Source organism: Cavia porcellus, unplaced genomic scaffold, assembly GCF_034190915.1.
Source record: "Cavia porcellus strain 051 isolate PalLab524CR breed Dunkin Hartley unplaced genomic scaffold, mCavPor4.1 scaffold_22, whole genome shotgun sequence".
Lineage (NCBI taxonomy): Eukaryota > Metazoa > Chordata > Mammalia > Rodentia > Caviidae > Cavia > Cavia porcellus.
The window spans coordinates 20,395,091-20,420,384 of record NW_026947505.1 but is presented as its reverse complement, the minus strand read 5'-3'; the positions used below and the strand labels follow the sequence as shown (position 1 = coordinate 20,420,384).

The 25,294-nt window shown below is 44.1% G+C and overlaps 1 protein-coding gene across 8 annotated transcripts in view; it reads right to left on the bottom strand.

Annotated features, from left to right (window-relative positions):
* The window catches only part of Plekhg1 (pleckstrin homology and RhoGEF domain containing G1), a 209,499-nt gene that overhangs the window by 12,461 nt on the left and 171,744 nt on the right, over positions 1-25,294 (bottom strand). For all 8 annotated transcript variants that reach the window (XM_063232903.1, XM_063232905.1, XM_063232904.1 and 5 more), the window contains 10 exons: positions 23,148-23,194; positions 18,700-18,850; positions 16,841-16,972; positions 14,153-14,335; positions 13,984-14,079; positions 13,802-13,888; positions 8,905-8,938; positions 6,799-6,894; positions 5,286-5,324; positions 3,707-3,729 (listed from right to left, as the gene is read on the bottom strand). In XM_063232903.1, coding sequence (XP_063088973.1) covers positions 3,707-3,729; positions 5,286-5,324; positions 6,799-6,894; positions 8,905-8,938; positions 13,802-13,888; positions 13,984-14,079; positions 14,153-14,335; positions 16,841-16,972; positions 18,700-18,850; positions 23,148-23,194 — 888 coding nt within the window. The remainder of the gene's footprint in view (positions 1-3,706; positions 3,730-5,285; positions 5,325-6,798; positions 6,895-8,904; positions 8,939-13,801; positions 13,889-13,983; positions 14,080-14,152; positions 14,336-16,840; positions 16,973-18,699; positions 18,851-23,147; positions 23,195-25,294) is intronic.

Genomic DNA, 25,294 nt, shown 5'->3' with positions numbered 1-25,294 from the left:
AAGATGTTATGGTAACCTACGGAAATTCCAAATAAGTAACAATTTTTCATCACTTTCAGTTTATCTACCAGGAAAGAAAGAAAGGAGAGGATAAAAACAAAATTTTGCCTTAAGGGCTATTTTTCTATTAAAGCCTAAAAGGATTAATTTTATATTTTATTCTATTTTTTTACTCACATATCACATACAATACTTGTAGAAAAATTTACTGCTTTTATATATCATTTCTCTCCATCTTTTAGTATCTCTCTCCTTTGCCTTACTCAGACTATGCTGGTATAATTTTTATAAAAATATTGGCTCATCCTATGCTACTATATTTTTTTTGGCACTGGGAATTGAACTCAGGACCTTGCATTTGCCAGATTGGCACTGTGTCACTGAGCTATGTCCCCAGCCCTATGCCAGTTAATCTTGATTGCCAACTTGATCATCAATGGACCAATGGACTATTAGGAGGCAGGGTCTAGTTGTATGAAGTGAGTCATTAGGGCACAGTCTTAGGGACAGTCTGATTCTTGGCTCCTTCCCCTGCTGGCTATTTGCAGGATGCCATGAGGTGAGAAGCTCTCCTCTACCACATCTTTCTGCTGTGATGTTTCTGCCTCACTATAGACCTGACCACAAGCTGAACCCATGAGTCAAGAATATACCTTCCTCCTTTAAGTTATTTTTCTCAGGTATTTGATCACACCAATGAGGGCTAACACCCCATAAATACTTTCAACAAGGTAAAGCGAATGAATATTCAGTGAATTATAACAAACACCTGGAAAGTGTAGCAAAATAATTTTGTATTTATCACAATACCCAAAGTAATTGCTCTTAAGATTTTTCATCCCAGAAAATTCCCAGATGTTTTGGAAAACCGAGCTGTTAATATTGGAGTCTGTTTTTAAATGGAGTGCTCTTGAAATGAGCATGACAATGTTTTAGAAGCTGAGTATTTACATTCAATAAATCACTAGGAGAATTGAGAAACACTAAGATTAAGACATGATCAATATATGACTAGTCACAATATGGAAGGAAGTAGTAATTTTATAAGAACCAGGGTGAATATTTTTGCTGTGTTTTCACATTCCCAGCATTATCACTACTTAATAATTTGATAAAAGCTATCATTATGGAATACTCACTTTGTGCCAATTACATATTAAGTACTTTAATAACATCATATTTAATCTTTGTAACATTGCATAAATTGGAGAGTTAAATTGTGGTAAGGTGAAGTGGTACCTACAGTCATATAGCTTATGAATGGCAGAAGTGGATTTGAGGCTATGTCTTAATCAGGGCTGATATATGAGTTTAACCCAACACACACACACACACCTCCTTTAGAATATATAATCTGGGAGAAATATTAAATTATTATTAAGGAATATTCCTACTATAAGCTACTTAATTATGAGTAAATCTGTCCTTGCATTTACTACACATTCAGGACATTATAGTTAGGTAGAATTTTGCCATTACAAAGAGCCCACTGGTGTTTTCATTCTTGTCTTCTGATTTTAGCAGGCTTAATTAGTTCTGACAGGGGTCTGATTTGAGTGCTCTTGCAGAAAGTTTCAAGAAGCATTTAATGTTGGAGTTCTTAAATTTTCTTTGTGTTAATAAGTTCTGGGCTCCATGATCCTACCTGGGCTACTGGAGAGAGCAGGGCACTGTCTTAGTTAATTTTCTCTCTGCTGAGACAAAATACTTGTCACTTGCAAGTTAGAGGAAAGGTTTATTTTAGCTTATTGTTTACAGAGATTTCAGTCCATACTTGGCTGACTCCAAGGCAGGGTGGCAGAGCAAAGGGCATGGAAGAGGAGAAACAGCTCATGGCAGGCGGAAGGCAGCAAGCAGCGAGCAGCAGTCTGTCCTTCCTCTCTCCCTTGACTGGTGACACCCAAAACTAGTGTGGGGTTTCCATTATTCACACCCAGAACTATGCTAATTCCAGTCAGTGGACTAATTCAATAGTACACATCTTAGGGTGCTATTAGCTAGCTCTGAAAAGTGCCACAGCACATGAGGCTGCGGAGGGACAATGTAGATACAAACCATGACAGGCACCTTCTGCAATGACCACATTTATAAAAATAAGCCCTACAAAATCAAAGTCTTATGCCATATTTCAGGACAATGAATTAATATTTATATGTTTCAAAAGCTTCCAAAGAAAAATATATCTGACCTGAAAAAATGTACATGCCCTGAGCCATAAAAATCACATTAACTTAAGACTGTGCTGAAATTTACATGTTTTACTGGTTTATTGAATGATACATCACTTATCAGCAGGGCCACTTCAGCCCTGTGGTAAGCTGGGGCATAAATGGAATTGTAGAGAGAGCTATTCAGAGCCTTATAAACACTGAACATTAAACAAAAAGACACAGTTAGTTTTCTTTCTTTCTTTTTTTTTTTTTTTTTTGTCTTTTTCATTTTTATTGGTACTGGGGATTGAACTCACGACCGCCTGCTTGCAAGGCAGGTGCTTATGCCGCTGAGCTAAATCCCCAGCCCCCCACAGTTAGTTTTCTAAGGATGCTTAATTAAGCCAACTTGTCAGCAGCCATATTGCAAGAATCAGGACACAGGTCAGGACACAATACCTGCTCCTTGCAGGTAATGAATTTGGGTTTATATCTCCCAAAAGGACAATTTTTTTTTGTAGTGTGGGAACTGAATTAAAGAACTTAGGTATGGTAGGTGTTATGATTGATACATTATGTCAACTTGAAAAGTTTAGAAATTTAACTAAGAGACACAGCAGGGAGCTAAGATCCTAACTTTGTAAATATCCACAGCCTGTGCAAAAGGAGAGCACAGGGTGTGGAGGGTAGCCTGCTTACAATATCAGGGAGGGTAAGAGGCTTGTTCCCCTCTTTTGTTCTGGCTGCTTTTTCTGGCTGCTGTCTTGGAGTGTTGCCTTGGTGCCATGCTATCCTGACTTGGAGCCAACCTATTATGGACTGAAACCTCCACAAACAGTGAGCTAAAAAAAACTTTTCTTCCATCATTTTGGGTGCTGGGTATTTTGTCCCAACAAGAGAAAAGTAACTAAGACAGTAGGTAAGTGCTCTACCACTGAGCTGCATCCCCAGCTAAGACAGCATTCTCATCTAGCCTTTTATCAGAGGCAAAACCCTGTAATTTGTATGGCAGACTTTCACTATATTACATATCATTACTGGTATCATATCTGATACCAGCAGTAGGAACATATTCTTAGTTGCTTTTTTTTTTTTTTTTGAGATGAGGTCCTACTATGCTCCCCAGGCTGGTCTTTAACTCCTGTACTCATATGGTCCATATTCTCACAAGGAGCACCTTGTCCTGGTGACTGAAGGCTAACGCTTTGAGAAGGAAGCTATGTTTAAGAGCCGTATCTTCTGTGGACAAGGTGAACTGGATCCCACTAGTACATGCTTTCTAAGGTAAGGATGGAGGTCCTCAAATGAGGCAGGGTGGGGGGATGAATACATAGTTGCTTTAGTTCCAAGGGACAAAGAAGAGGAGGAAGGACACTGATAAGGTTGAGTCCTCCCTGAAATCAAATGTAAATTATTAAAAATGTGAAACAAATATAAAATGTAAATGTCCAAAATGTAAAGTCACGGTCTATAATGGAAATGCAGGCTGCAATGAGATGCACTAAGACAAACCGTACCCACAACCAACATGTTAAAAGGAACATGATGACGCTCACCTTCTGGATGTCTTGTGCCGTTTCTGAAAAATGAAAGATATTTTATTTCAAGTTTGAGAATTAAAATGTACTTCATTTTAATTTAAATAAGCACTAATATTTTTTATAAGACTTACAGACTTGTTGCTAATATTTAAAAGCCAAAGAAGTCTTGTCCCTTTGGACCTAATCTTCAAAATTGCCTTTCCCTTATCCCAGTTATGTACTTTTGACTCTAGTAGAGCTGTACTACATTATCTAAGTCTCAGGGATTCCAAAGAGTATGTTACAAAGTTCCAAACACTTCCAAGCAAAAATTTGCACTGAAAGAAAAATGCTCACATCAGCCATAAAAACCCCATGAGGACAGGAGAATGCTCCTGTGGGTTTTCAGACACTTTACTGACTTCCAATGAATGGTACAGCCATTATCAGCAGGAACTCCTTGACCCTGGGCTGAGGACTATGGCCAATGGACCTGTGGGCCCAGGTTTACGGTCATATCCTTATAGACACTATTATAGGTAGTCTGATTATGTGTGTCTTATCTTTAAAAGCTGTTTAATTGTGGAATAAAACAAAGCACTTCTCTTCCCATGCCCATCTTTCCCTGGAGGAACCACTGTTAACAGTCTCATGCTCGTCCTTCCGGGTCCCAAGGGCAGTGGTTGTTATTTAAATACGCTTCCCATACACAACACTGCATTTTTGGCAATTTATGGACACTCCTGATAGTAGATAGAAATGGACTTCGTTCTTTTTAAAGTTGCAGAATATTCTTTTATAGGTATGGATGTACCACAGTTTATTTACCTGTTTGTCACTAGATGGGCATTTTGTGTAATGCTCTATCACGAATGCGGCAAAGACTGCACACATACCCAGATACCTTTATACCTGTGTGGAGTGAGTACTTCTATAAAGGCCTAACAGTGATGTGTTGGGTCAAGGGCAAGTGTCATTGTGAATTTAAATGGGCGCCACTGAATTTTATTCCTGACAGGTTCACAAATGCAGTAGTTCTGTAGGGCCTGTTTTTCTTGTGTCTTTGGCCAAGCTCATAGCTTCCCCATCCATGTATATTATTTAAATAGATACTTTTAAAAATTATAAACATGAGTTTAAAATTTTGTTGGTACTTTGTTTCTTCTCTGGAGTTGCCCAAATATACTTGTGTGTGTATATCTGTGTGCCTCTGTATGTCTATATGTATATATGTGTGCATGTATATGTATATATACATTAAATGGGTCTTTAATGTCTCTTTTTGTCGAATGGAATTTCTTTACAAAATAGGAGCATTGATTTTTCATGCCTGTCAGACATGTTGCATGTAATTTATGCCATTTGTCGTATTGTATATATGTTGCCAAAGTGGACGCCATTTGTCACATTTTAAAATGCCACAATTTGCTTATAGAACTTCATCTTTCTGTTATACAATCATTGAGCCTATAAAGCTACAACTCACCTGACAGTCTTTTGTGTGTGTGTGTGTGTGTGTGTGTGTGTGTGTGTGTGTGTGTGTGTATGTGTGTGTGGTTTGACTCAGGATGAACAAGAATGAGAAATGAGAAGACATTTAGGTACAGATGCTTACCACTGGTCTTCAAAACTTTATGTGATCTTGAGGAAGGTTCTGGGAGGAAAATAAAGCCAGCATCATTTGCGGAACCAAATAAAAAATTTTCCCTTATTAATTACTAGTTTATAATAAATTAGATGAGCTCTAGAAATTTCTTAACAAATTTACTTAAATTCCATTGCTTAGAAATATTTAGTGACATGAAATTCGCTCTGTTGGAAGCTCGATAGGATTACTGTTAAGGAACCAGACGTCACATAACAGAAAGGCAGAATGCTACTTTCCAAACTATCACCTAGTAAAACAACTTCCTTTTCTCTAAGCTGTAACTTTTAATTTTATATACTATGCCACATGCGTGTCCCAAGCTTCTGACTAAACAAACTCTACATGTCCAATCACAATTCACCATCATGGGCCTCAGAGTATGATCAGGACAACACTCTAAATTTTCCTGTTTTAATCCATTATAGTTTTGGGGGCTCCAATAATGCTTTACCCCAGTACCCACTCTTTGAATCCAGGCTTGTGTCCTCTCTCCTCTAGTCTAGCATGGCAGCCTCCCTCCCGGTCTCCTTGCCCACCTCATCCCCCACATACAGTCAGACTTCTTTCTTTAAAATGCAGCTATTCTCATAGTTCATTGCTTCTGATCCTTCATGGATTGCCAAGCTCAAACACTTGACCTGGCCCGCTAGGCCTTCCTGTCCGCTTGACTCCATCTCATCTTTTTCCATTGTATCTGCCCTGTCCAACTCAGGCTCTCCCAGCTCCAGCCCATATACACGCTGGCAGGAGGAGCTGCTGGTCTCAGTTGTGCTGGTGGAAGGCTCAGGGCCTCAGCATTATAATTCTGTCCCTTTGGCCTCTCAGCTCCAAATCACTGGAGGACACCAGATAACGCGTTCTTTACACCACGAAGGCTTCTCTCTCCTTCCTAGGTTTATCGACACATGCCTCCCCCAATCTCTGCCATAACACTGTTACACAAACAGGTATTTATTATTTTCTGTCTCCTACCGTGAGCTCTGTGCAAACAGGAAGCACATGCATTACTGATTCTTGTATTCTTGTCCTCAGCAAAGCATAAAATAGGTGCTTAATAAATACTGATTCAAATGAAATTGAGATCCCAGGGTAGGACAATGCTTCATGGAGTCGGGTTTAGCAAATGTGTATTCTGACCTTAGGCGTGAGTAATTCTTTGTGTGTGTCATTCACAGGGCATAATTTAATTAGCAACCACAAATAGAGTTTTCCTAATTGCATGCCAATGTAAGATGCTGCAGAAAGCAAAATTAGTTGATGTATATGTTTTGTATTCATGGAAAAGATGGAGTTATATGGGAAGGAGAGAGTTAAGTACAAAAAGAGTTTAAAACAAAGGCTGGAGAGTTTTGCTTCAAAGCAGCCTCAGATGTACTCAGATCAACAGTAAGCTCAAAAAACACAGAAATTGTCTTTCTGTGGTCCTGAAAGCAACTCTCCCTTCCAGTGCCCATTAGTATAATATTGTCATCACGTTTACCAGACTTTCTTCTCAGTCGATATGGTGCAGAACCTTCTTTTGAGCCGCAGAATGTTTTTGTCTCCCCCTCAGGGCTGTAACAGAAGCCTGGATGGTCTGCAAAGATGACCACAGTACAGGTCAGGGTGAGCGTTTCTGAGAAAATGGCTAGAGCTTGTTTTAGGTATCGATATGTTTACTCTTTTGCGTCAGACACAGGTGAGGCTCCTGAGCCCCTGTCCTGCATCTGTTTTTCTGCCTTTCTTCCCCTCCCCCATAGCCTTCTGTCTCCATCCTTAGCAGGAGCTGTCAATCACCAGCTTTGCTTTCCTAGAAAGATAGTTCCATTTATGTCTCTGTGGCAGGCATCCTTCAACATAATCACTCTTAATACGTTCCTAGACATTATCCCATTAAGCATCTGATGAAAGCTTTAGACTCTTTTACCAGGAAAGAAAATTTTGTTCAGTTTTATTGAGTTTATATCTTTTACTTGGACTTTGGATTAAGGCATTGTGATCTAACGCCAATGTAGGGGCGTGTGTCCAGCAATCATCTGCACCCCGAGGACTCAGGGACAGCACTCTGAGGACACAGCCACACACACATGTTCCTCAAGTTATGGCCAAGGTGCTTCAAGGGGGTCTCAAGTTGAGACCCTAAAAGCCACACACAGCTCTGGGTCAGGCCAGGTCACCCGAGCGAGGGCACCCTGTGCAAGTGAGCCAGGTCTAAACTTCCAGGAGGACACTGCCTCCAGCACAGCTCCCCTGGGCTCAGGCTGGGTGCGAGAGATGAATGGCACAATTTAAGGACTCGATCTCCAGTGCTTGCTCAGAGCCCGGCTGAAGGTAAATCATCTTGTGGAGCGGAGCGAGTCCCCACGGCAGCTGGCTTCTCTATGTCTACTTCTTTCTCCATCTGGCTCCTAACATGCATCTGCTCACCCATGACCCAATGTCTTCACAACCTTTTTCAAAACCTTAAGGCAATTTTGGTGGAATAAAATGTGGGGATTTGGAGAATACAGATCCCAATAGGAATCACTTATCAGTTTCGCTACAGTGGCAGGGCAATGCCCTCGTGTCCCCCTCCCTGGTGTGTTTCTTTTATTCCGGAGGGTTAACATGTGGCAGGCGAGAGGGGTGAGGAAATCAATGTATGCTCTTGGGAACACATTCCTTAGGACTAAGGTATGCTGAAAGGTTTAAATTAGAAGTACTTTATTTATTTTTAATGCTTTTAAAAAAAGCTTTAAAAAGTAAGCTGAGTTGCCTACACTGGCCTTGAACTTGCAATCTACCTGTCTCAGCCTCTGAGACTGCTTAGATTATAGGCATGTGACACCATGCTTGGCTAGAAGTGTTTTAAATAAAAGTTTTCAGCAGATGCGGTCATGAGTTTTGTAAGCCACTGTTTTCTCTTTTTATTCTCAAATCTGAGAGTTAACAAAGATGCTAGAACTGGTACTGAACAAGGCCTTATTTAATAAGAAGGACCTGACATACCTATTCTCTGATTGCTTTTATAAGTTTAGACATACAGGGTGCTGGGGGTTTAGCTCAGTGGCACAAGCAATCTGCCTGGCAAATGCAAGGTCCTGAGTTTCATCCCCGGTACCAAAAAAAAAAAAAAAAAAAAAAGAAAAGAAAAAGAAAAGGTTTGAGATACAGTCACAAATGTGGGGTGGTTTTGATTTTTAGAATTTTGTCCTGCATCAGAAAAATCAGGGAATATCACATTGTGGGGATTCATGCCACTAACTAACGTAGTATTTATGGGCCAGGGTGAAGGGGGACCCATTGTGGAGCCTTGCTTTTTGGTGGAGGAGGAGGTGGGAGGCAGAGCTGGTGCTGGAGGTGCACTTGACATTGTCAGTTGTTACAGAAACCTAGACATGTGGCCAGTCACCGAGTGGCCCACAGACAAACCATGAGAATCAATGTAGAAACAGCTCAGTGCAGCGTCTGTAGGGGATTGGAATTTTTGCTCTGTGGGATACAACAGTGAGTGGAGAGCTTTTGTTTTCTTACAACTGACTGACATAAACTTTAAGATTGGCAAGGTGACAGACACTGCACAAGTAGGCAACAACAGTTCAAATCACACTAAGGAGACAAAACTTACGAATGGCATCCATTTCAAGTATTGCTTGCTTGGCCTGAAAGAGAAAAAGTGTAGCTATAATTGCGATCTTTATTTTTCTTTTTTAAACTACCAATCCTGACACAGATCTTACTCCAGCCAAATGGATTTTTAAAAACTTTAAAAAACCCAATGTTTCTTTTAGGCACATAGTTTAGGTACATAGTTCAGGGGCTCCAAGCAGATGTGTGCCTTCACGAGGCCATGGATATTGCCGGACCAGAGCACCAGAGCTAAGATTGTACCTGCTCTGACCTGGCTAAAAGAGAGAGGAAGGGAGAGGCTGGCGGAAGCCCAGCTGCGGATCAGGGCCCACCGGGACGTTTACTAAGAAATGTGGAGTGCTGCTACCCGACCATTGTCTGCTGACTGGAAAGTTCAAGGGATGGAGCTGGGGTCCACACTGCCAAGTCTCTCCAGGTCTCTGGGGGTGGTGGTGGTTAGAACTACAGTCTTCCCTCTGCATTTATGGGGGGCTGGCCCCCAGACCACTCCTATTCCCTGCCAAGGATACCAAACCTGAGGACCTCAAGTGCCTTATAAATATTGCACAGTATTTGCACACATACAGCATCTTGTGGACTCTACTCATTTCTAGATTGTTTAGAATGCCTAACACAATAGAGCAGGAATAATGACAAGACAAAGTCTGTGCAGGTTCAGGGCAGGCAGCTTAGTGCTTTCCCCATATTTCTGACCCGATGTTGGCTGAATTTGCAGACGCAGGACCACACAACCAAGTGGGCTGGGCAACAGCGGCTGGAAATTTATGGCCACCTCCTTCCTTCTCCTGAGTGCCATGAAGTGCTCACTGGCCAACTAACCCTGTTCTCTGTGCTCCCCTGCACCTCCCATCTCTTTGGGTGTCCAGAGGGGAAGTAAGAGCCATCCCATGTCAGGGCCAGGGCTGTGCAGGGCACAGTCTGTAATCCCCGCTCTGGCACAGGGCCAGGCGTGCTCTGACTGTGCCTCCTCAACTCAAATGGGATCAGAGGCCCCACCGTCCAGAGCTGCCATGAGGCTCGAGTGACAGGTGGTCCCTGACAGCTGCCCCTGCCCTCCGGGCACCCAGTGCCTCTCCTGTTCTCAATGTTCTCCCCACCTCAAAGCCATTTTTTGGAGGCCCAATGCTAGGGTCTTATTTTAATTCTTATCGTTTCCATGTGTTCTGTATAGTTATAGGATTATAAAAAAGTAAACTGATTATCCTGACCAATCATTTTGCCAACGCATTCAAGAAGAACCAGCCTGAGTAGCCTTTCTTGCTTCTTCAGTGTCACTTTCATTTGTTAAGGGAAGTAGTAATTACACTTAAGCCACTAACACTATGCTAAAAGTAACTTTAAAAATAATTTCATGGGGGCTGGGGATTTAGCTCAGCGGCATAAGCACCTGCCTTGCAAGCAGGCAGTTGTGAGTTCAATCCCCGGTACTGATAAAAACGGAAAAGACAAAATAATAATAATAATAATAATTTCACTCCTACTTTGCTGCAGTCTTGATATCACAATATGTAGTTAGGCTGAGAGGTAATCATATTCAATTTTAGAAAGTCTATTCATGTTTGGGGAAGCCTCCACAGTCACCTTGACTTTTAAAAAACAAACACATATATATTTTTGCACTTATATTTCTAGTGTACATTCAGGATTTTAAGGGAATTGATTTTAAATACAAATGATAGCTCAGTTTCTGGGAAGCTTGTTTCTAGAACCACATTAATGCGTAAACTGAAAAAATATTTACCTTTGCTTTAATCTCCATTAATTTGGGCAAGAATTCAGTTTACATATCATATATTTGGAAATGTGGTTAGCTTCGATAATTTCCTGGTATTTTCTCCCTAAATCTGTTTAATCTAATACAGTGCTATTCCCAAATATTCCACTAGATGGCAGCCAAGGACCATCATGGGGTTAAAGGGCCGCGCAGAGCAGAACAGGAGTGAAAACATCTGTGTTGACATCACTGACCCTGTGATCATTTTTCTGATGGTGAAAATGTCCTATTTTGCATATCTTTGACTTCACAGAAATAAATGTCTTAAAAACTTCAACAGTTTCAGAAATAATATTTTTAAAAGATGTAGAAAAAGCTCAATTTAATAATTTTGCGTAAATAAGATAGGAAGTTATTCTAACAACAGATAAAGAATGTTAAATATTGTGTGCTTTCCATGCTGGAGGGGACAAAATAATTAAGGAGCTCTTTGAAGCCAAGAAGACTTGGGTTTGAATCTGGGTTCACTATGTCCTAGTTAAACCTGGGCAATTTACTTGCATCTCTGACTCTTTATTTCTCTAAAATGGGAAGAACAAGCACTCATGAGATGTTTTTCGGAGAATTAAATAAAAGCATGAAGTCCTTAGCACATCATACTGTACACATCATAGCTTCAAAATCAGTGTTTAGATTCCCAGTGGGTCAGCAGCTTGCTGCCACTGAGCTGTCTGAAGTGTTGCAACCCAGAAAGCAGAGGCCGCACACCTGGGCAGGGAGAGCTCAGCTATGTAAGCTGGCCGGGCTTTGTCATGGTCTGTAATTGCCTTTCAGAGCCTCTTTAAGAGACTGTGACTTTCCCAGGAGACTCATAATCGGTGGGTGGGGCACTTCCTAGGGCGCTGCCCTGGCCTAGAAGGGCATCCAGAGGCCTCGGCCAGGGTGCCCATGACAAACCTGAAGAAATGCAGTGGGTTCTCTTGGGAGCACCCTTCCTCACAGTTACAGTGCCCTGATGCAATGGAACCAGCCTCTGTTGTCCTGTCATCAGGCACACACCTTGGCACTCATCTCCTGAGTTCCTAGCCACTGTGGGCAGCTCCTGAGTACCAGCCTCAAAACCTCACCAAAATAGAGGGCAAAACACTCCTGTGTCAGGCCTCTGTGTCTTCTTGTCTTTCCACCCAGTCCTACTGTCCCGATTAGGACCCCACTTCCTCTCCACCTCGGTCCTCCCAGCCACAATAAGGAGCACCCCACAACCCCTTCCTCGACTGCCACCAGCTCTCTAATCTCCTTTTCCTCCACTCCAGCCCTGTCTGCTTCCCAGCTGTCTCCTCTCCACTGATCTGGAAATCACGGCAGCTATCTGCAGCACCCGCCCTCCTTTGCCCTGGGGACCCAGCCCTGCTGTCCCGTGTGTGTGTCTCAGCCACGGTGCCTGAAGTGCGTGTGAGCACTGCTTCAGCTGGGTCTCTGATGCTTTTCATGAGCGATGTCACTGCTAGTGACGAATCCATTTTCTTCTGCAGTGGCTCTGAACCTTTCCACCTTCATTCAGAGACTCATCCCCTCCCTGCATCAACCCCCCATGGCCATCTGTGACTCCAGCTTTGTGGGTCCCCTGGTGCCCCTCGCCACATTCTTTTGCTTTCTCTCTCCGGGCTAGGGGAAGATGTCCAACCCTTTCTAAGACTCCCTCCTCCTCCTGCACCATGACCCCAGGTTTCCTCCCAACACGCAGCTTCCCTTCTCCTCCCAGGGCCCACTGACCCACAGCACTAGCTTTTACTGAGACAGAAAACCTGGCTTTGATCTGGCCTCTCTGAAAACCCTCACCATTTTTCTTTTCTGAACTTTGTGCAAAGAAGAATGTCTGCAGCAGCTTGGTCTTCATGCCCCCCCTGCTCTTCCACCCACTGTGATCGGGTGGCTTCCCCTCTGGATCTCTCCTGGCCTCCGCCAGGCTCCCCCAGCCCTCCCTGCCATGCTGACCCTTCTCCCCTGCTTTCGCACCGCCTCCTGAACCCTCTAGCTGCTCCCTGTCCTGCAAATCCCTTGTGGGGCTCCCGGGGTCTCTCTTTCCCTTTACATTCTTGTGGGCCAAGCTGTCAAACCGCAGGCCTTCCGCTGTCTCTCCTGATCCTCAGCTTCCAGAACCTGAATTTCCACCTGCACAGGTCCTGTCCTGCCCACTGCTCCTCAGCCCCTGTGGAACTGGTTCGCCTCCCTCCTGGGCCTCTCTGGGAGCTCGGACACCAGGCTCTGGGTACCACTCCTGCTGCCCATGGTGTGTGAAATCCTGTTCCTTCTGTCACTGTGCTCCACGGCCAGCACTCTTTCTCTCTTACCATTCAGACTCCCTGGTGTTGCACCCCAAGCCTCCACCCCGGCACCCCCTCCTGCCTGTCTCCCCAGAACACCCAGGCACAGTGGAAAGGGTGCTGCTCTCCCTGTGTTCAGGCCTCTGTTTTTGTTTACCCTCTTCTCTCAGCCTCGGGTTTTTTCCCTCCCCCATCCCCCTAATAAAAACATTCCTCATCCTTCAAGAATCAAGTAAAAGGCATTTTCCTTCCTCCCACATTCAGCTGAACACTTTGTCCTTCCGCGACACCTGGCTTATAGCTCTGTGACTTCACCACGTTGAGCAAACAGTTCGGGGTTCACGGCAGCTACCTCAGCCATAAATTCCTTCATGGCCAGGCCTGGCTCTGTCCCAGGTGCACCCACACAGCATCCTGCTTGGCAGGTTCCTAGGACCCCTCTTGCTTATTTCTCATCTCTTATTTTCTCTTTGTCTTTTTTTTTGAGTCAGTCTTTCTACATAGCTCCACCTGGCCTCAGAGTCATGATCCTCTTGCCTCAGCCTCCCGAGTGCTAGGATTACAGGTGTGTGCTGTCACCCCCAGCCTCTACTAGTTTCGAGAAGCTTCCTTATATATCCTTTGTTTTTTCTTCTTTCAGTCTCCAAAGGAAAAACAGTAACATACTTACAGCCCAGAGTCCACCACACGGGAATCTCTGGTATAAAGGACAGGTGTAGCTGCCTGCTAAGTGTCTAACCTCTGCAGTGCTGTTTTGAAGCCTCGCCCTGCAGCCCAGCAGACACCCCCCCACCCCGAGCATCCCCGCCAACCCTGTACCCCTAGCCTTCTCTTACCTTGGCTGGAATCTTGGCTGCGTGGTTCTCCAGGATTAGCCTCTTCAGGTGCAGAACCCAGAGGCGCTTGTCCTGCTGGGATTTAGCCTAGGGGGCAGATGGGGCAGTCAGACACCGGACAACTACGCCCCTTCAGCCTCTGATAAGTGGGGAGACACACAGGCCGTACGGGCCCCTCTTACCTGAACTGTGTGCTGCACCTTGGGGTTCTTGTAGTGGAAGACGCTGAAGCTGAGCGGCTCCTTGGGTATCACCTCCACCAGCATGAGGTTGCCACACTGAACAGGGGGAGCACAGACGTGAGGCAAGCCTGGGCAGGCACAACAGGGGCTCCCCAGCCTCGCCACCTACCAGGATGTGAGCTTTGTATGTAAACGTGTCGTCCCTCTTCTTCGTGATGAGGAGCAGCTTGTCCAGAAGGAAGAGCGTCCGCTCGTTCTTGGCCCGCTGGAGTCGGAAGGTCCCTTCCAGCACCAGTTCCCCGTAGCTGGTGAGGTCTGGCCCCTTCCAGTTAGTGAGCAAGCTCTGTATCTCCTGGGAAAGGGAAGGTCCCAGGTCAAATGGAGGCCAGGAGCCAGGAGCCGGGGCCTGGTGGTCCTCGCGTGGGCCTCAGGAGTGGTGACTGTGGTCTAGGATATAAATCTGTGTGCACGAGTGGTGCCATGAATCAACCTGCTGGCATCTGAGCTGCCGATTATTTATTTCCTTACTAATGGCTGCACTGTGGAGGTACCAGCAGTCACAGCTTTCAAAAGCTGGGTAACTGGGCCACCAACACGAGACCTTCTTGGGAAGACACTGATTTCCCACAACTTCCTCACCCCTCTTCTCTGGTGACTTGAGACAGAGCAGTTGACTTGTGTTTATTTTTGAGACAATGTCTCACTGTGTTCAGGCTGGGCTTGAACTCACTGTATACACTAGGCTGACCTAGAACTTGTGGTGACCCCGTCTCAGTATCCTTAGTGTGGGGATTACAGGTGAGTTTCCTGATTTTAAATTCATTTATTTAGGGAAAGGAAATGAACATCTGTCTGTAACTATGTCTTAGTGCTTCTATAGGAATCTGATCAATATAATGTGGTAAAGGCCTGGCATTTCTTTAGGATTTACTGTATGTCAATGTCAATATCGTACATCAGTATTTTTTAAGTCAGCTGATTTTATTATTTTGAAAAATGAAAATCTAGGCACCACTTAACAAGGGAAGCCTCTAGAAGAAGAAGAGGATGATGATAATAAATTCGCTGGTTAAAAATAGACCTAGAGATAAGTTTGAGACACTGTCTGATTTCATGGTGTTTTCAGAATCTCACACAGAGACACAGGGTATGAAATCCCAGGCATTTAGCCATGTCTGGCTATGCAGTAACGTCTGACATGATATCTGTGGAACACTGGCTAGCTGAGCAGTAAACATTTTATTACTGGTGCAAAAAACAGACCTGACTTAGAAGATCAGACTCTGGCTTTTGACAGTTAGGGGCTTCATACCATACTCTGCTGCGTGTAGAGAAAACCAAGTGTCTGTTCTGACCTAAAAGCCACAGAATACATCTTTCTCGCTGGGCGAGGTGTGGGCACGCTGCACGGCGCACGGCCACTCTTTGCTTTTCTGTCTCTCCCCTAGAGGCCTAGAGCTGGCTGCCTGTGTGACCTTTTTATTATTAAACATTTTTTATTAGTACAGACACAGTACACAGTGTTTACATTCCTTGGGTGGAGATGGTCTCCATATGTAACACATCTGAATTCCCTTTTCATTCCCCTTCTCTCCCCTCCCTCCCACTCTAGATCCTCTTCCCACTTGGGGAAGGTCTGTCTCCCTGCTTTGTATTATCTATCTTTTCTTTTACTCTTTATTTATATTTTGGGTTTCTCATTTAAGAGAAACCATGCCGTATTTAAGCTTGGATGTCTGATTTATCCCACTAAACATTGTGATCTCAAGATGCATTCATTTTCCTACAAATGACTCAACTTTAACTTTCTTCACAGCAGAGTAGTACTCCATTGTGTGTAAATACCACATTTCCTTAATCTACTCACCCTTTGATGGGCACGTACCATTTTTAAGGTTTAGGTATTATGAATTGTGCTGCTACAGACACAGGTGCATATGTATCACTGTAGTACGCTATCTTTTAACTCTTTTGGGGAGATACCTAGAAGGGGGAATAGTGGGGTCAAATGGAATTTCTAGTTTCAGTTTTTGAGGAGTCCCCATAGTGATTTCCACTGGTTTGGATTCTTACTCATAGTGTGGAAGGGAGCCCCTTCCTCAGAGCCTCACTGGCATCTGTTACTGGATTTCTTGATGATGGCCACGCTTTGTGCAGTAATATGGAATCTCAGTGTTGTTTTTATTTCTGTAATGGCCAGCAATGCCGAACATTTCATGTGTTTACTGACTATTGACGGAACATTCTGAGGCACTCGGGCCCTGATACTTGGTGTAGCATCCATCACCACTTCCTGAGGATTTAGGGCTTCTGGTGTTGCTGCTGGATGGAACCTGGGCAAATCCCTCATTTGTGGTCTCATTTTAAAGGTGAAGAAAGTAAAATGATGTGCTTGGGAGTCATTTCTCAAGTGAAAGAGCGATGGCACTGACTCAGCCTTTATTACCGTCCCTGAGTGCCTAACCCTGTGACAACACACACACACACACACCTCATCTCAGCATTGTGCATGAACAGTAAGAGAGAACAGAGGCTCAGAAGGTCTTTAAGTCATTTAGAGAAAGTTATTTTCAGCAAGAACTACTATAATAAATAAAAGATAAGACCTTGGGAGACTCAAGTCATTGAAGGGCTGTGAAATGAACTGTTGGCTTAGAAGTTACAACGTGATGCTGTCATAAACAGCTGCCCTAAACAATGATCCCTGCTGTGGACGTCCTGACCTCTCTTCAGGGAGACCTACAATGCATACCTGGAAGGCGGGTCGCACTCGTGCAGTCTGAATACCCACTCTGGAAAATGATGACTTATAGGACACCTGCAGCGCCCCCAGGCACGGATGCTGCCCTGAGCTCACCTGCAGCCGCACCGCATGCTCGTGCTTCCGCTTCATGTCATTGATGTGCCAGGCCACACGCTGCATTGTGTCTATAGCATCGAGCACCACGTCATAGCCATCGGTGTCCTTGTCCAGGTGATTTTCTATTTCCTTAAAACAGAAAACAAACAAATACAAACTTACTTTCCATTTTTTTAACCTCAGTCAAGTATAAAACAGATGGCATCTCTCTGATTAGTTCCTTATATTTTATTTTTGCTTATTTCTTTGCATACTACCATGAACCTTTAAGATTCTGAGATAACTTAGCAGAAAAATCTACCAAAAAAAGTAGTAAAGGAGAAATAAAAACAGGGCTATGGATAATAAAAGTAGATTAGAATTCCAGGACAGAATAAAACACTCAGTAAGCCTCACAGAGACACTTAATTATAATGGATATGATAGTTGATCTCAGAGCTTGCAATTTTGAGCTTCCTCATGGCTAGTAGACTATAGTTTCAGTAATATAGTTCCCACACTTATGAGAGAGAAAACTTCTAACATAAGTCTTAGATGTCATGTTTACAGAGTTCAGCAGAGATTTGTCCTTTAAATGTTAAATGTTAAATGTCCATTTAAATGTTAAAAGAAATAGCTCTGATGTGGCTTGAGAGGATGTATTATTCTTCAAAAAGGAGTCTCCCAGGATAGCAGACAAAGCCAAGACATTTCTGGCAAATTTGGATTTAAAGGTTTTGAAATTGCTCAAAATTGCTGAACAAATAGGAAAATGACTATGCAATTTGGAAACCTGGAATAATTTAAAAAGAGACACAGACATATGGAGAGAGAGGAGCTTTGGATTAAAATCTCTTTCAGAAAAGATTTTTAATACAGAATTAAAATGATAAGCCGGAAGCTGGGTGTGGGGGAGCAGCCTGTAATCCTAACACCCAGAGGCTGAGGCAGGAGGACTGCAAGTTTGAACCCTGCCTGGGCAACTCAGCGACTTGCAAGACCCGATCTCAAAATGAGAATATTTAAAAAAGGGCTGGAGAGGTAGTTCAGTGGGAATGCCCTGGGTTAAGTTCCGGGTACGAGAAAACGAAACACAAGCCTATAAACCCTAGCTTATTTTTCTTGCGTGTCTGCGACCTACAGGGACTGTGGGCCACTTGTAGGATTGGGGGCAGGCAGCCCAGCCACGCTGCTCTAATGTCCTTTCTCTGTTGCAAAGGTCAGCAAATCCTATTTACAGAGTGCAAATTACCATCAGTAAAATCTTTTCCTATTTTTTTCAAATGCCTGGGAGAATAAGAAGGAGCTGAGAATTTGAGAGTTCTGTCTATGTTTATTTCCAAAGCTGCCTCCAGTTGTGTAAAAGTAATGGAAAATACTCCAAAGAGGACAATCCCGGAAGTGCTGCCAAGCCGGCTCAGGGGCCATTCACCACGCCACTCACTGTCCTGGTCCTTTCCAGCTCTGCTCTCTGCTCTCACACACAAGTCAATCGATGACAAACAGCTTTTCCTCCCAACTGCCTACTGAAGCAGAACTCATGGAAACAAAATAAAACGGGGGGGGGGGGGGGGATCTGTTTTCCATTTCGATGACAGCTCCCTGCCTGAAATCGCCACTACCCAGCTCGAGGAACTCCTAAGCCCTATCACTACCCGAGCTAAAATTAATCTCTGGACTTGGCTGTGGTCAATGGGGCTGCAGGCCTAGAATATAAATATCTCTAATTCCTCAAAGCAGATTAGTCAGTTGTAAAGTATGAGAGTGGAAAACGCTTCCATATGTCTACAGACTTTCCTGATGTTTCCCCCCTACATTTCAAATACACAGGAAATCCCCAGACCCTGGACAGTGCCCAGGCGCTGGCGGAGGCTCACATGCAGGAGGAGATGATACTTGAGGATCCGCTGAACGGGCTTCAGGAGGTAGGATCCCAGGGGCAGCGAGTGCTTCAGCGTTTCCTGCCGCTCCCTGAAGAACTTGGCCAGCACCTTGTTCCTCATACACTCGGTTAGCACAGCCACTGACCTGCGCGAGGAGCAAATGCTTTTGGTCTCAGTGTAATGTTTTACGTGGTGTTTTAGTTTTTAAGGCCAGGGTTGGTGTAAATGCCTTGACACAGGTAGGGCAGCCACAGAGCTACAGCCAGACTAGTATGCTTTGGGGCAAATTAGCAAATAATGGCTCTCTGGATGGGTCAATTCCAATACTGCACTGCATATTAAGGTGCCAGGGGCTCATGGCTTCTAAGCAGCAAGTTCCTACCTCCTGGAGCCCCAGGCCAGGGCCCATGGCTTAGCAAGAGATCTGAGTTGGATTCTAGCCTCCCAGGTACATGCTGTCTGGATGTCTTTGTGAAGTTTTCATGGTGCACATCTGATTATAAGGTGCAGGCATCCTTTTTGTTTTTTAGGGCTGGGCCTTACTATGTAATTCAGGTTGAACTTTAACTTACTACATAGCTCAGGCGGGCCTTAAACTCAAGGTGATCCTCCTGTTTGTCTCCCACATGCCAGGATTGTAGTGTACACCATCATATCCAGGAGTAGGCATTTTTGTACCAAGCAAAAGGGGTTCCTTCCTGCCAGTAGATGCAGCCTCCTGCCAGAGCATTTGTCACCCTCTGCCAGTGGTCACCTTTGTATAATGTACAAAATGCACACCTGGCCTGGTGGCCTTCCTGGGAGAGCTCTTTCCCGAGTAAGCTCCCTTTCAGACTTTGAACAGATTTCTTTTCTCCTTCCAAGCGCTTCTCCTCCATCCAGACAGCCTCACTCCTTAGAGTGTGGCCTACTGCACGATATTAGAAGCTGCCTCACAATTCCTTCACCAGCCCGCCTCTCCCAGGGGTAAAAGGCGAGCACCAGGGCATCATAAGGGAATGGCTACATGCATATAGCAAGCTGACAGACGTGGGCAGTCACACACCTGCAAATTAAAATCTTGCAGTCTCAGAACAAAGCAAGTGGAGCTGGGTGTGGTTGGTGGTGCACATCTGTGATCTCAGCATTCTGGTAGCTGAGGCAGGAAGGTTATAAGTTCAAGCCCAACCTGGGCAACTTAGAAAGACCCTGTCTTGTAGAAAAAAAATACTCTGGAATGTAGCTCAGTGTGAAAGCTTTGGGTTCAGTCCTTGGTGCTGTAGGATGGAAAACTAAAGGAAGCATGTGGAAATAGTTTCATTCCTTTTTTCTTCCAGGTTATTATGTTTTCAGGATTAATTGTGAAAATCAGACCCAACATAAGACTCCTTAAAAAGTTAAATGGGAGCCTCATAAGTAAGCCATGGAATCCTTTTGGTGTGTGTCTGTTTTCAGAAATACCTGTTCCAATTGCTTTATTTCTCCCTTGAGAAGAGATCTCCATGATCTCCATTACTGGAACTTTTCTAACTTATCTCTGGAGTCCCGCAGGTTAAGCTGCCAGGTAGCTCCATGGCTATGTGGGTGCTGGAGTTGTTGCTGGAGAATTAGCACCTGCTGACTTTCCAGGTTCCCTAAAGTCTCAGGCACAGGACAGACATCTGAGGACAATGACCTGGGGCACCACACCCTGGGCATGAGGGAGGGGCTCACACCTCTTCACAGTGAAATCACTGGGGTGTGACAGGCCTGAGGAAAGAGGACACTTCAACCTGTGTGGTCACATTTACTATCACCAGCCTGGTTCCAAAGGGAAACAGAAATTGTCAGATGGGCCTTGACACCTGGCACCTTTGCCTTGTGAAGATAGGGGAAAGGGAACCCTAGGCTTCAGCAAACTGATTGGAGACGAGAGGACAGGAAGATATTTCTTTGTAACTACAAAGTCACATGAGTGGGCTAGAACTCAACATCTTTATGGAGAACTTGTGAGCTAGGCATACTGGTATATGCTTATAATCCCAGCACTCTGGGAAGCTGAGGCAGGAGGGTTGAAAGTCTGAGTCCAGCCTTACTGACTTAGTGTATCTGATCTCAAAATAAACAGTAAAAAAGGGTCTGAGATATAGCTCAGTGTGAAGGCTCTCAGTGTAAAACTCAACTCCTAGTACTGCAAAATCAAACAAAAACAAAATGACCCTCAAATATACAAAACCCTCCACAAAAACCCAAAACAAAAAAACAGCCCAACACCTTGCAAGTAAGTGTCCCTCTGCTAACCCAGGTTTCTTCAAAGTCAGATTCAAAGAAACCCTTTCTCCTGCAAACAGCCTATAGCAGTCCGCATTGGGCATAATCAATACTCATGTAGCCATAGCTTCTGCTACCTTGGGCTGAGTTCATTCTGTATCACTTTACACTTTACGCTCTCATTTTATCTTCCCTGACATGCTGTTTAACTACTGAATTTAGCTGAGTTCTGATCCTCAGAAACTGAAATCGAGGGCCAGCGGTCCGGATTCCTACAGATCCTATTCCCCTGAACTCGGAGTGTGGGCCAGGCTCTTACACGTGTTTTTGCATAAACAACTCCACCCTTCTCTGGACTCCCAATCAGCCTGTTGTATAAAAAGGCTGCCTTTATTTTGCACTTTCCTTTCTTAGAAAATCTGAATTTGCAATTTGGGAAGTTTCTTATAAAGATGCTATTTCTTCAAACAATAGGTTTATGATGAAATGTACTCAGATATAATCACCCAACAAGCCCTTCTCTCTGCAGATTCTGATTGTTGGGTCCAGAACTTTGTGGATTTTTCTTTTTTTTTTTTAGGTACTGGGAATCAAACTCAGAACCTCATGCTTGCCAGGCAAGCTCTGGGCAAGCTCTGGGCCACTGAGCTAAATCCCCAAGGGCCCTTTGTGTATTCACAAAGCTCCTGAATCATTTCTCCCTTCTCTCTGGAAGTTTGATAGAGAAGCTGAGGGCTGGTTCTGTGATTTCTCTGAATTCGGGGGTGGTGCGAGCTGGTTTGGGCTTCATGACCATGGGATTTAGTCACAGCATCCTGTAACTTCCTGATATCTGAGGTGGAAATGAATTCTGTAGGGGAGAAAACTCCTTAAGTGAAACCGTAAATGATGAGTGTGCCTACAAATAAGGACATGGAACAAAGGCTCAAATTTGCATGTGGGGTTTTGTTGTTCTTTTTTTTGTTTGTTTGTTTTTAAGGGAAATGCGGAAAAAGTACCATTGGTCACCAACCAAATAAATCATCATGGTACAAAATCCTGACCAATATATAGAGAAAGAGTAAAATCCTGCAGTGGGAAGTATTTGTAGTAAGTAAATCTGAGATTCTGGCTTCATGAGCCCTTTAATACAAACTGGCTTTTGGGGGTCACTCCTGAGCATGGGGATTATGCAGGCCTCTCTCTTCTTTTCCTCAGCAACTTTAGGGCTCACCCTGCTGGGCTCTCTTCCATATGAATCCTCCCACCCACTGTAACCTGAGGGACTTGTCCTGCAACGAGTGGCTGCAGGGTGTAAAATTCCCTAGTTCTCTTCTTCCTGACTGGTCCCTGAGACCACTCTAGTCTTGCAAATTGTAGGGGGAAAAAGGGACATACAAAGACACAGAGGAATGACAACATTCAGGCTTTTACAAGAACATTCTGACACAGGACTTGTGGTTGGAGAAACCTTGGTTTCCATGCTGGTGGGGTCGCTATCAGCTAGGTGACCTTCCTGGTTATCAGAGCCTCGGCTGCTTCACCCATCAGATGGAGAGGGGCAAGGCTGGTAGTGAGTTAGCACTCGATGAGAAAGAGCAGCCACCGGGCCTGGGATGGGTGTTTTGCATTTTGCAAAATTTGGAGAAAAAGACAAATGCCTACAGCTGTGGCCCGCTGCCTTGAACCCCTACTGAATGATCATTTACTGCACTGTACTCCTGCACTTCCCTCTGGAGTAGGCAAAACGAAGCCAACAACCCTGGGGAGATGCCCCTGTTTCTCACGTCACCTTGTTACGATCGATTGGTCCTTTCCCTGAATGCTATAAACTTGTATGGTTCTTAAAACTTGCACAGCCAAACCAGAGTACATTCTCTCCCCAGTTAGATTACATAAACCCATAAGCATTGTTTGCCAATCCTCAGAACAAGGTGCACAGAGACAAAGATGAGCAGATGAGCAGATGAGGTAAAGCCTGACGCCTGATGCCTTTAGTTCTCCTTTGCAGATACCTAGTAATCTTCTTGGTCACTGTTAGCATCTTTCACAATGTTTTCCTGTAAGCCCAAAGCCCAAGGGGATTCATCGACACCTGGGACCCCTGCACTCTGTTCTTGGCACGTTTTGTGGTTTCCCACAGTGTGCAGCATAGTGCTTGACAGAGAACACCTGAGGACCCTATGGGTTGCATTTACTGACTTGAAACAACCTGAAAATGATCCGATCCATACCTCGGGTAGTTAGTGCAATACTGGGTATAAATGTGGAACTCTTCACTCTGCAAGGAAACAAAAGAAACCTTTATAGGCAAAAAGGCACAGGTACTAACCTGCAGGTAAGCACAATGAAAGCAGAAGCATTCAGGCCTTTAAGCTTTCTCTCCAATCACATTGCTCTGTCTCCCGAGCCCTGTGGCAACTGCCTGTGTCCATTACTGTGAACCTAGAATCCACATGCACTTGAACTCATTTAAGTCCAATACAGATTAAGTACCTACTATGTTCCAGTGAATATAAAGGCAAATAGGAAGAAGGTAAAATAAAGGTTCTTTCCCAAGATGCTCATGATCCTCTGTGGATGTGCAGTGGGAGGGAACTATAAGTAAGTGACTTAAATGCTGCGCAGTGAGAACATGTTGGAGGTAGGTACAAGGCATGTGAAAGCTGCGGCGCACTTCCAAGGACTTGCATGTACCTTCTCTCTGCCCGCTGCTGTCCGAATCCTCTCCCTGCAGCCATCACGCCTCCTGTGGGGCTGAATGCTGGCTTTGCTTCTTCCACACAGCTTTCCTTCAGCTCTCGGCTGGGCTAACTGCTCCCACTTTGGGACTCCACCACACCCAGAAGTGACCTCTTCGGAAGTACTGACCAAGTGATAGTGACATTTTCTGCTCATGTGTCCCTCTCTATACTAAGCTGGGAATTCCTTGGTGTACAATGTTTGCTAAACTGCTGAACTCCCTAAACAAACTAAAAATTATTTGTGAGCAGGACTCACCTGCACATGTCTAGCTTAGCCTCAAATGCAGTAAATGTGTGGCTGGCAGATGGGAGGTTCTTGCCTTCTGCTGTGAACATATTCCCAATTCCCTAAAATCTTTGTATTTCCATGGCTTCTGAGTCTTCCAGATGGTTGGCCATATTACCCGATATTGGAACATAGTAACTAATACTTTAAATTCTTTAAAAGGGCAGAATCATGATTTTCATGCAAATGTTAAATGAACGCTGTTAAATATTTTACTTAACCTATTAATTAAAGAGGAGAGCAGAAAGATGTTACAACTGGATCAAAAGAGAAACAAAAGTATCACACTGAGGTCAGTGAGGAATGCTGACGTGAAATTACAAATTGATGCAATACTGTTTTTTTTTCTATAGGGATGGGTAAGTAAAGAGACTGTCATTCTGCTGAGCAGAATTTGTGTCTGTGTGGCAAAGGATCCTATGTACTGCTATCGATTATCTGACACAGACAGAACTGTAAAGTAGTTCAGAGACAATGAAGGGTGCAGAGACCTCACTGAATTGTGTAATTTGGAAGAATAAACTGGAAAAAGAGTGTTTATTGGAGACACACAGTACTTTGATGGTTCCCTATGTGGTCAATGGAAAGAGGTACAACAAATAAGTGATGTCAAAAGCTAGGCGAGTTCAAGGGACTTTTCTTTGCCTACCCAGTAAGAAATTTTTATTTCTGTCCCTCAGTTGTTAGCTCCTTATTCTTCCATGAGCAGTAAGTAAGAAGCAACTATACTTTTATTTTGTTTTGTTTTGGTACTGACAATCCAACTCAGAGGTACTTTACCACTGAGCTACAACCTTGCATTTTTAATTTTCAAAGCAGGTCTCTATAAACTGCCCATGCTGACCCTTCAGCCTCCCAAGTAGCTGGGATTCCAGGCATGTGCCCCATGCCTCATTTTTTGTTGTTGCTTTGTTTGGCAGGGCTGGGGACTGAACTCAGGACCTTGCACATGTTAGGCGAGCATTCTATTAGGAGCTATTCGGCCGCTCTGTAATCTTTTGTTGGTAAGACTTTCTTTAACCTACACATACCACAAAAGTAAGCCAGGTCAAAGATGAATCTCTGTGCAAGCCCCAATGACTCAGATAAAAGCAGAAGTCAACTGCCGGCTTTGTCTCTTTTGTTAATGACCTCTCAATTAAAGCAATTTTCCATTCCTCCCTGAACAGAGCAGCTGGTGGTGTTTCAGAAAACGTAACCTCTTCTAAATTTCAGGGTGCTGAGTGAAAAGCAGGTTACGCCAGAACCGAATGCTCCCTCACAATTCCCAGCCCATGTGAATGTGTGGAGTGCTGAAGTTGGTCTTCTAATTAAACTTGGCAAAATTACAATGAAAAATAAGATTTGGGAG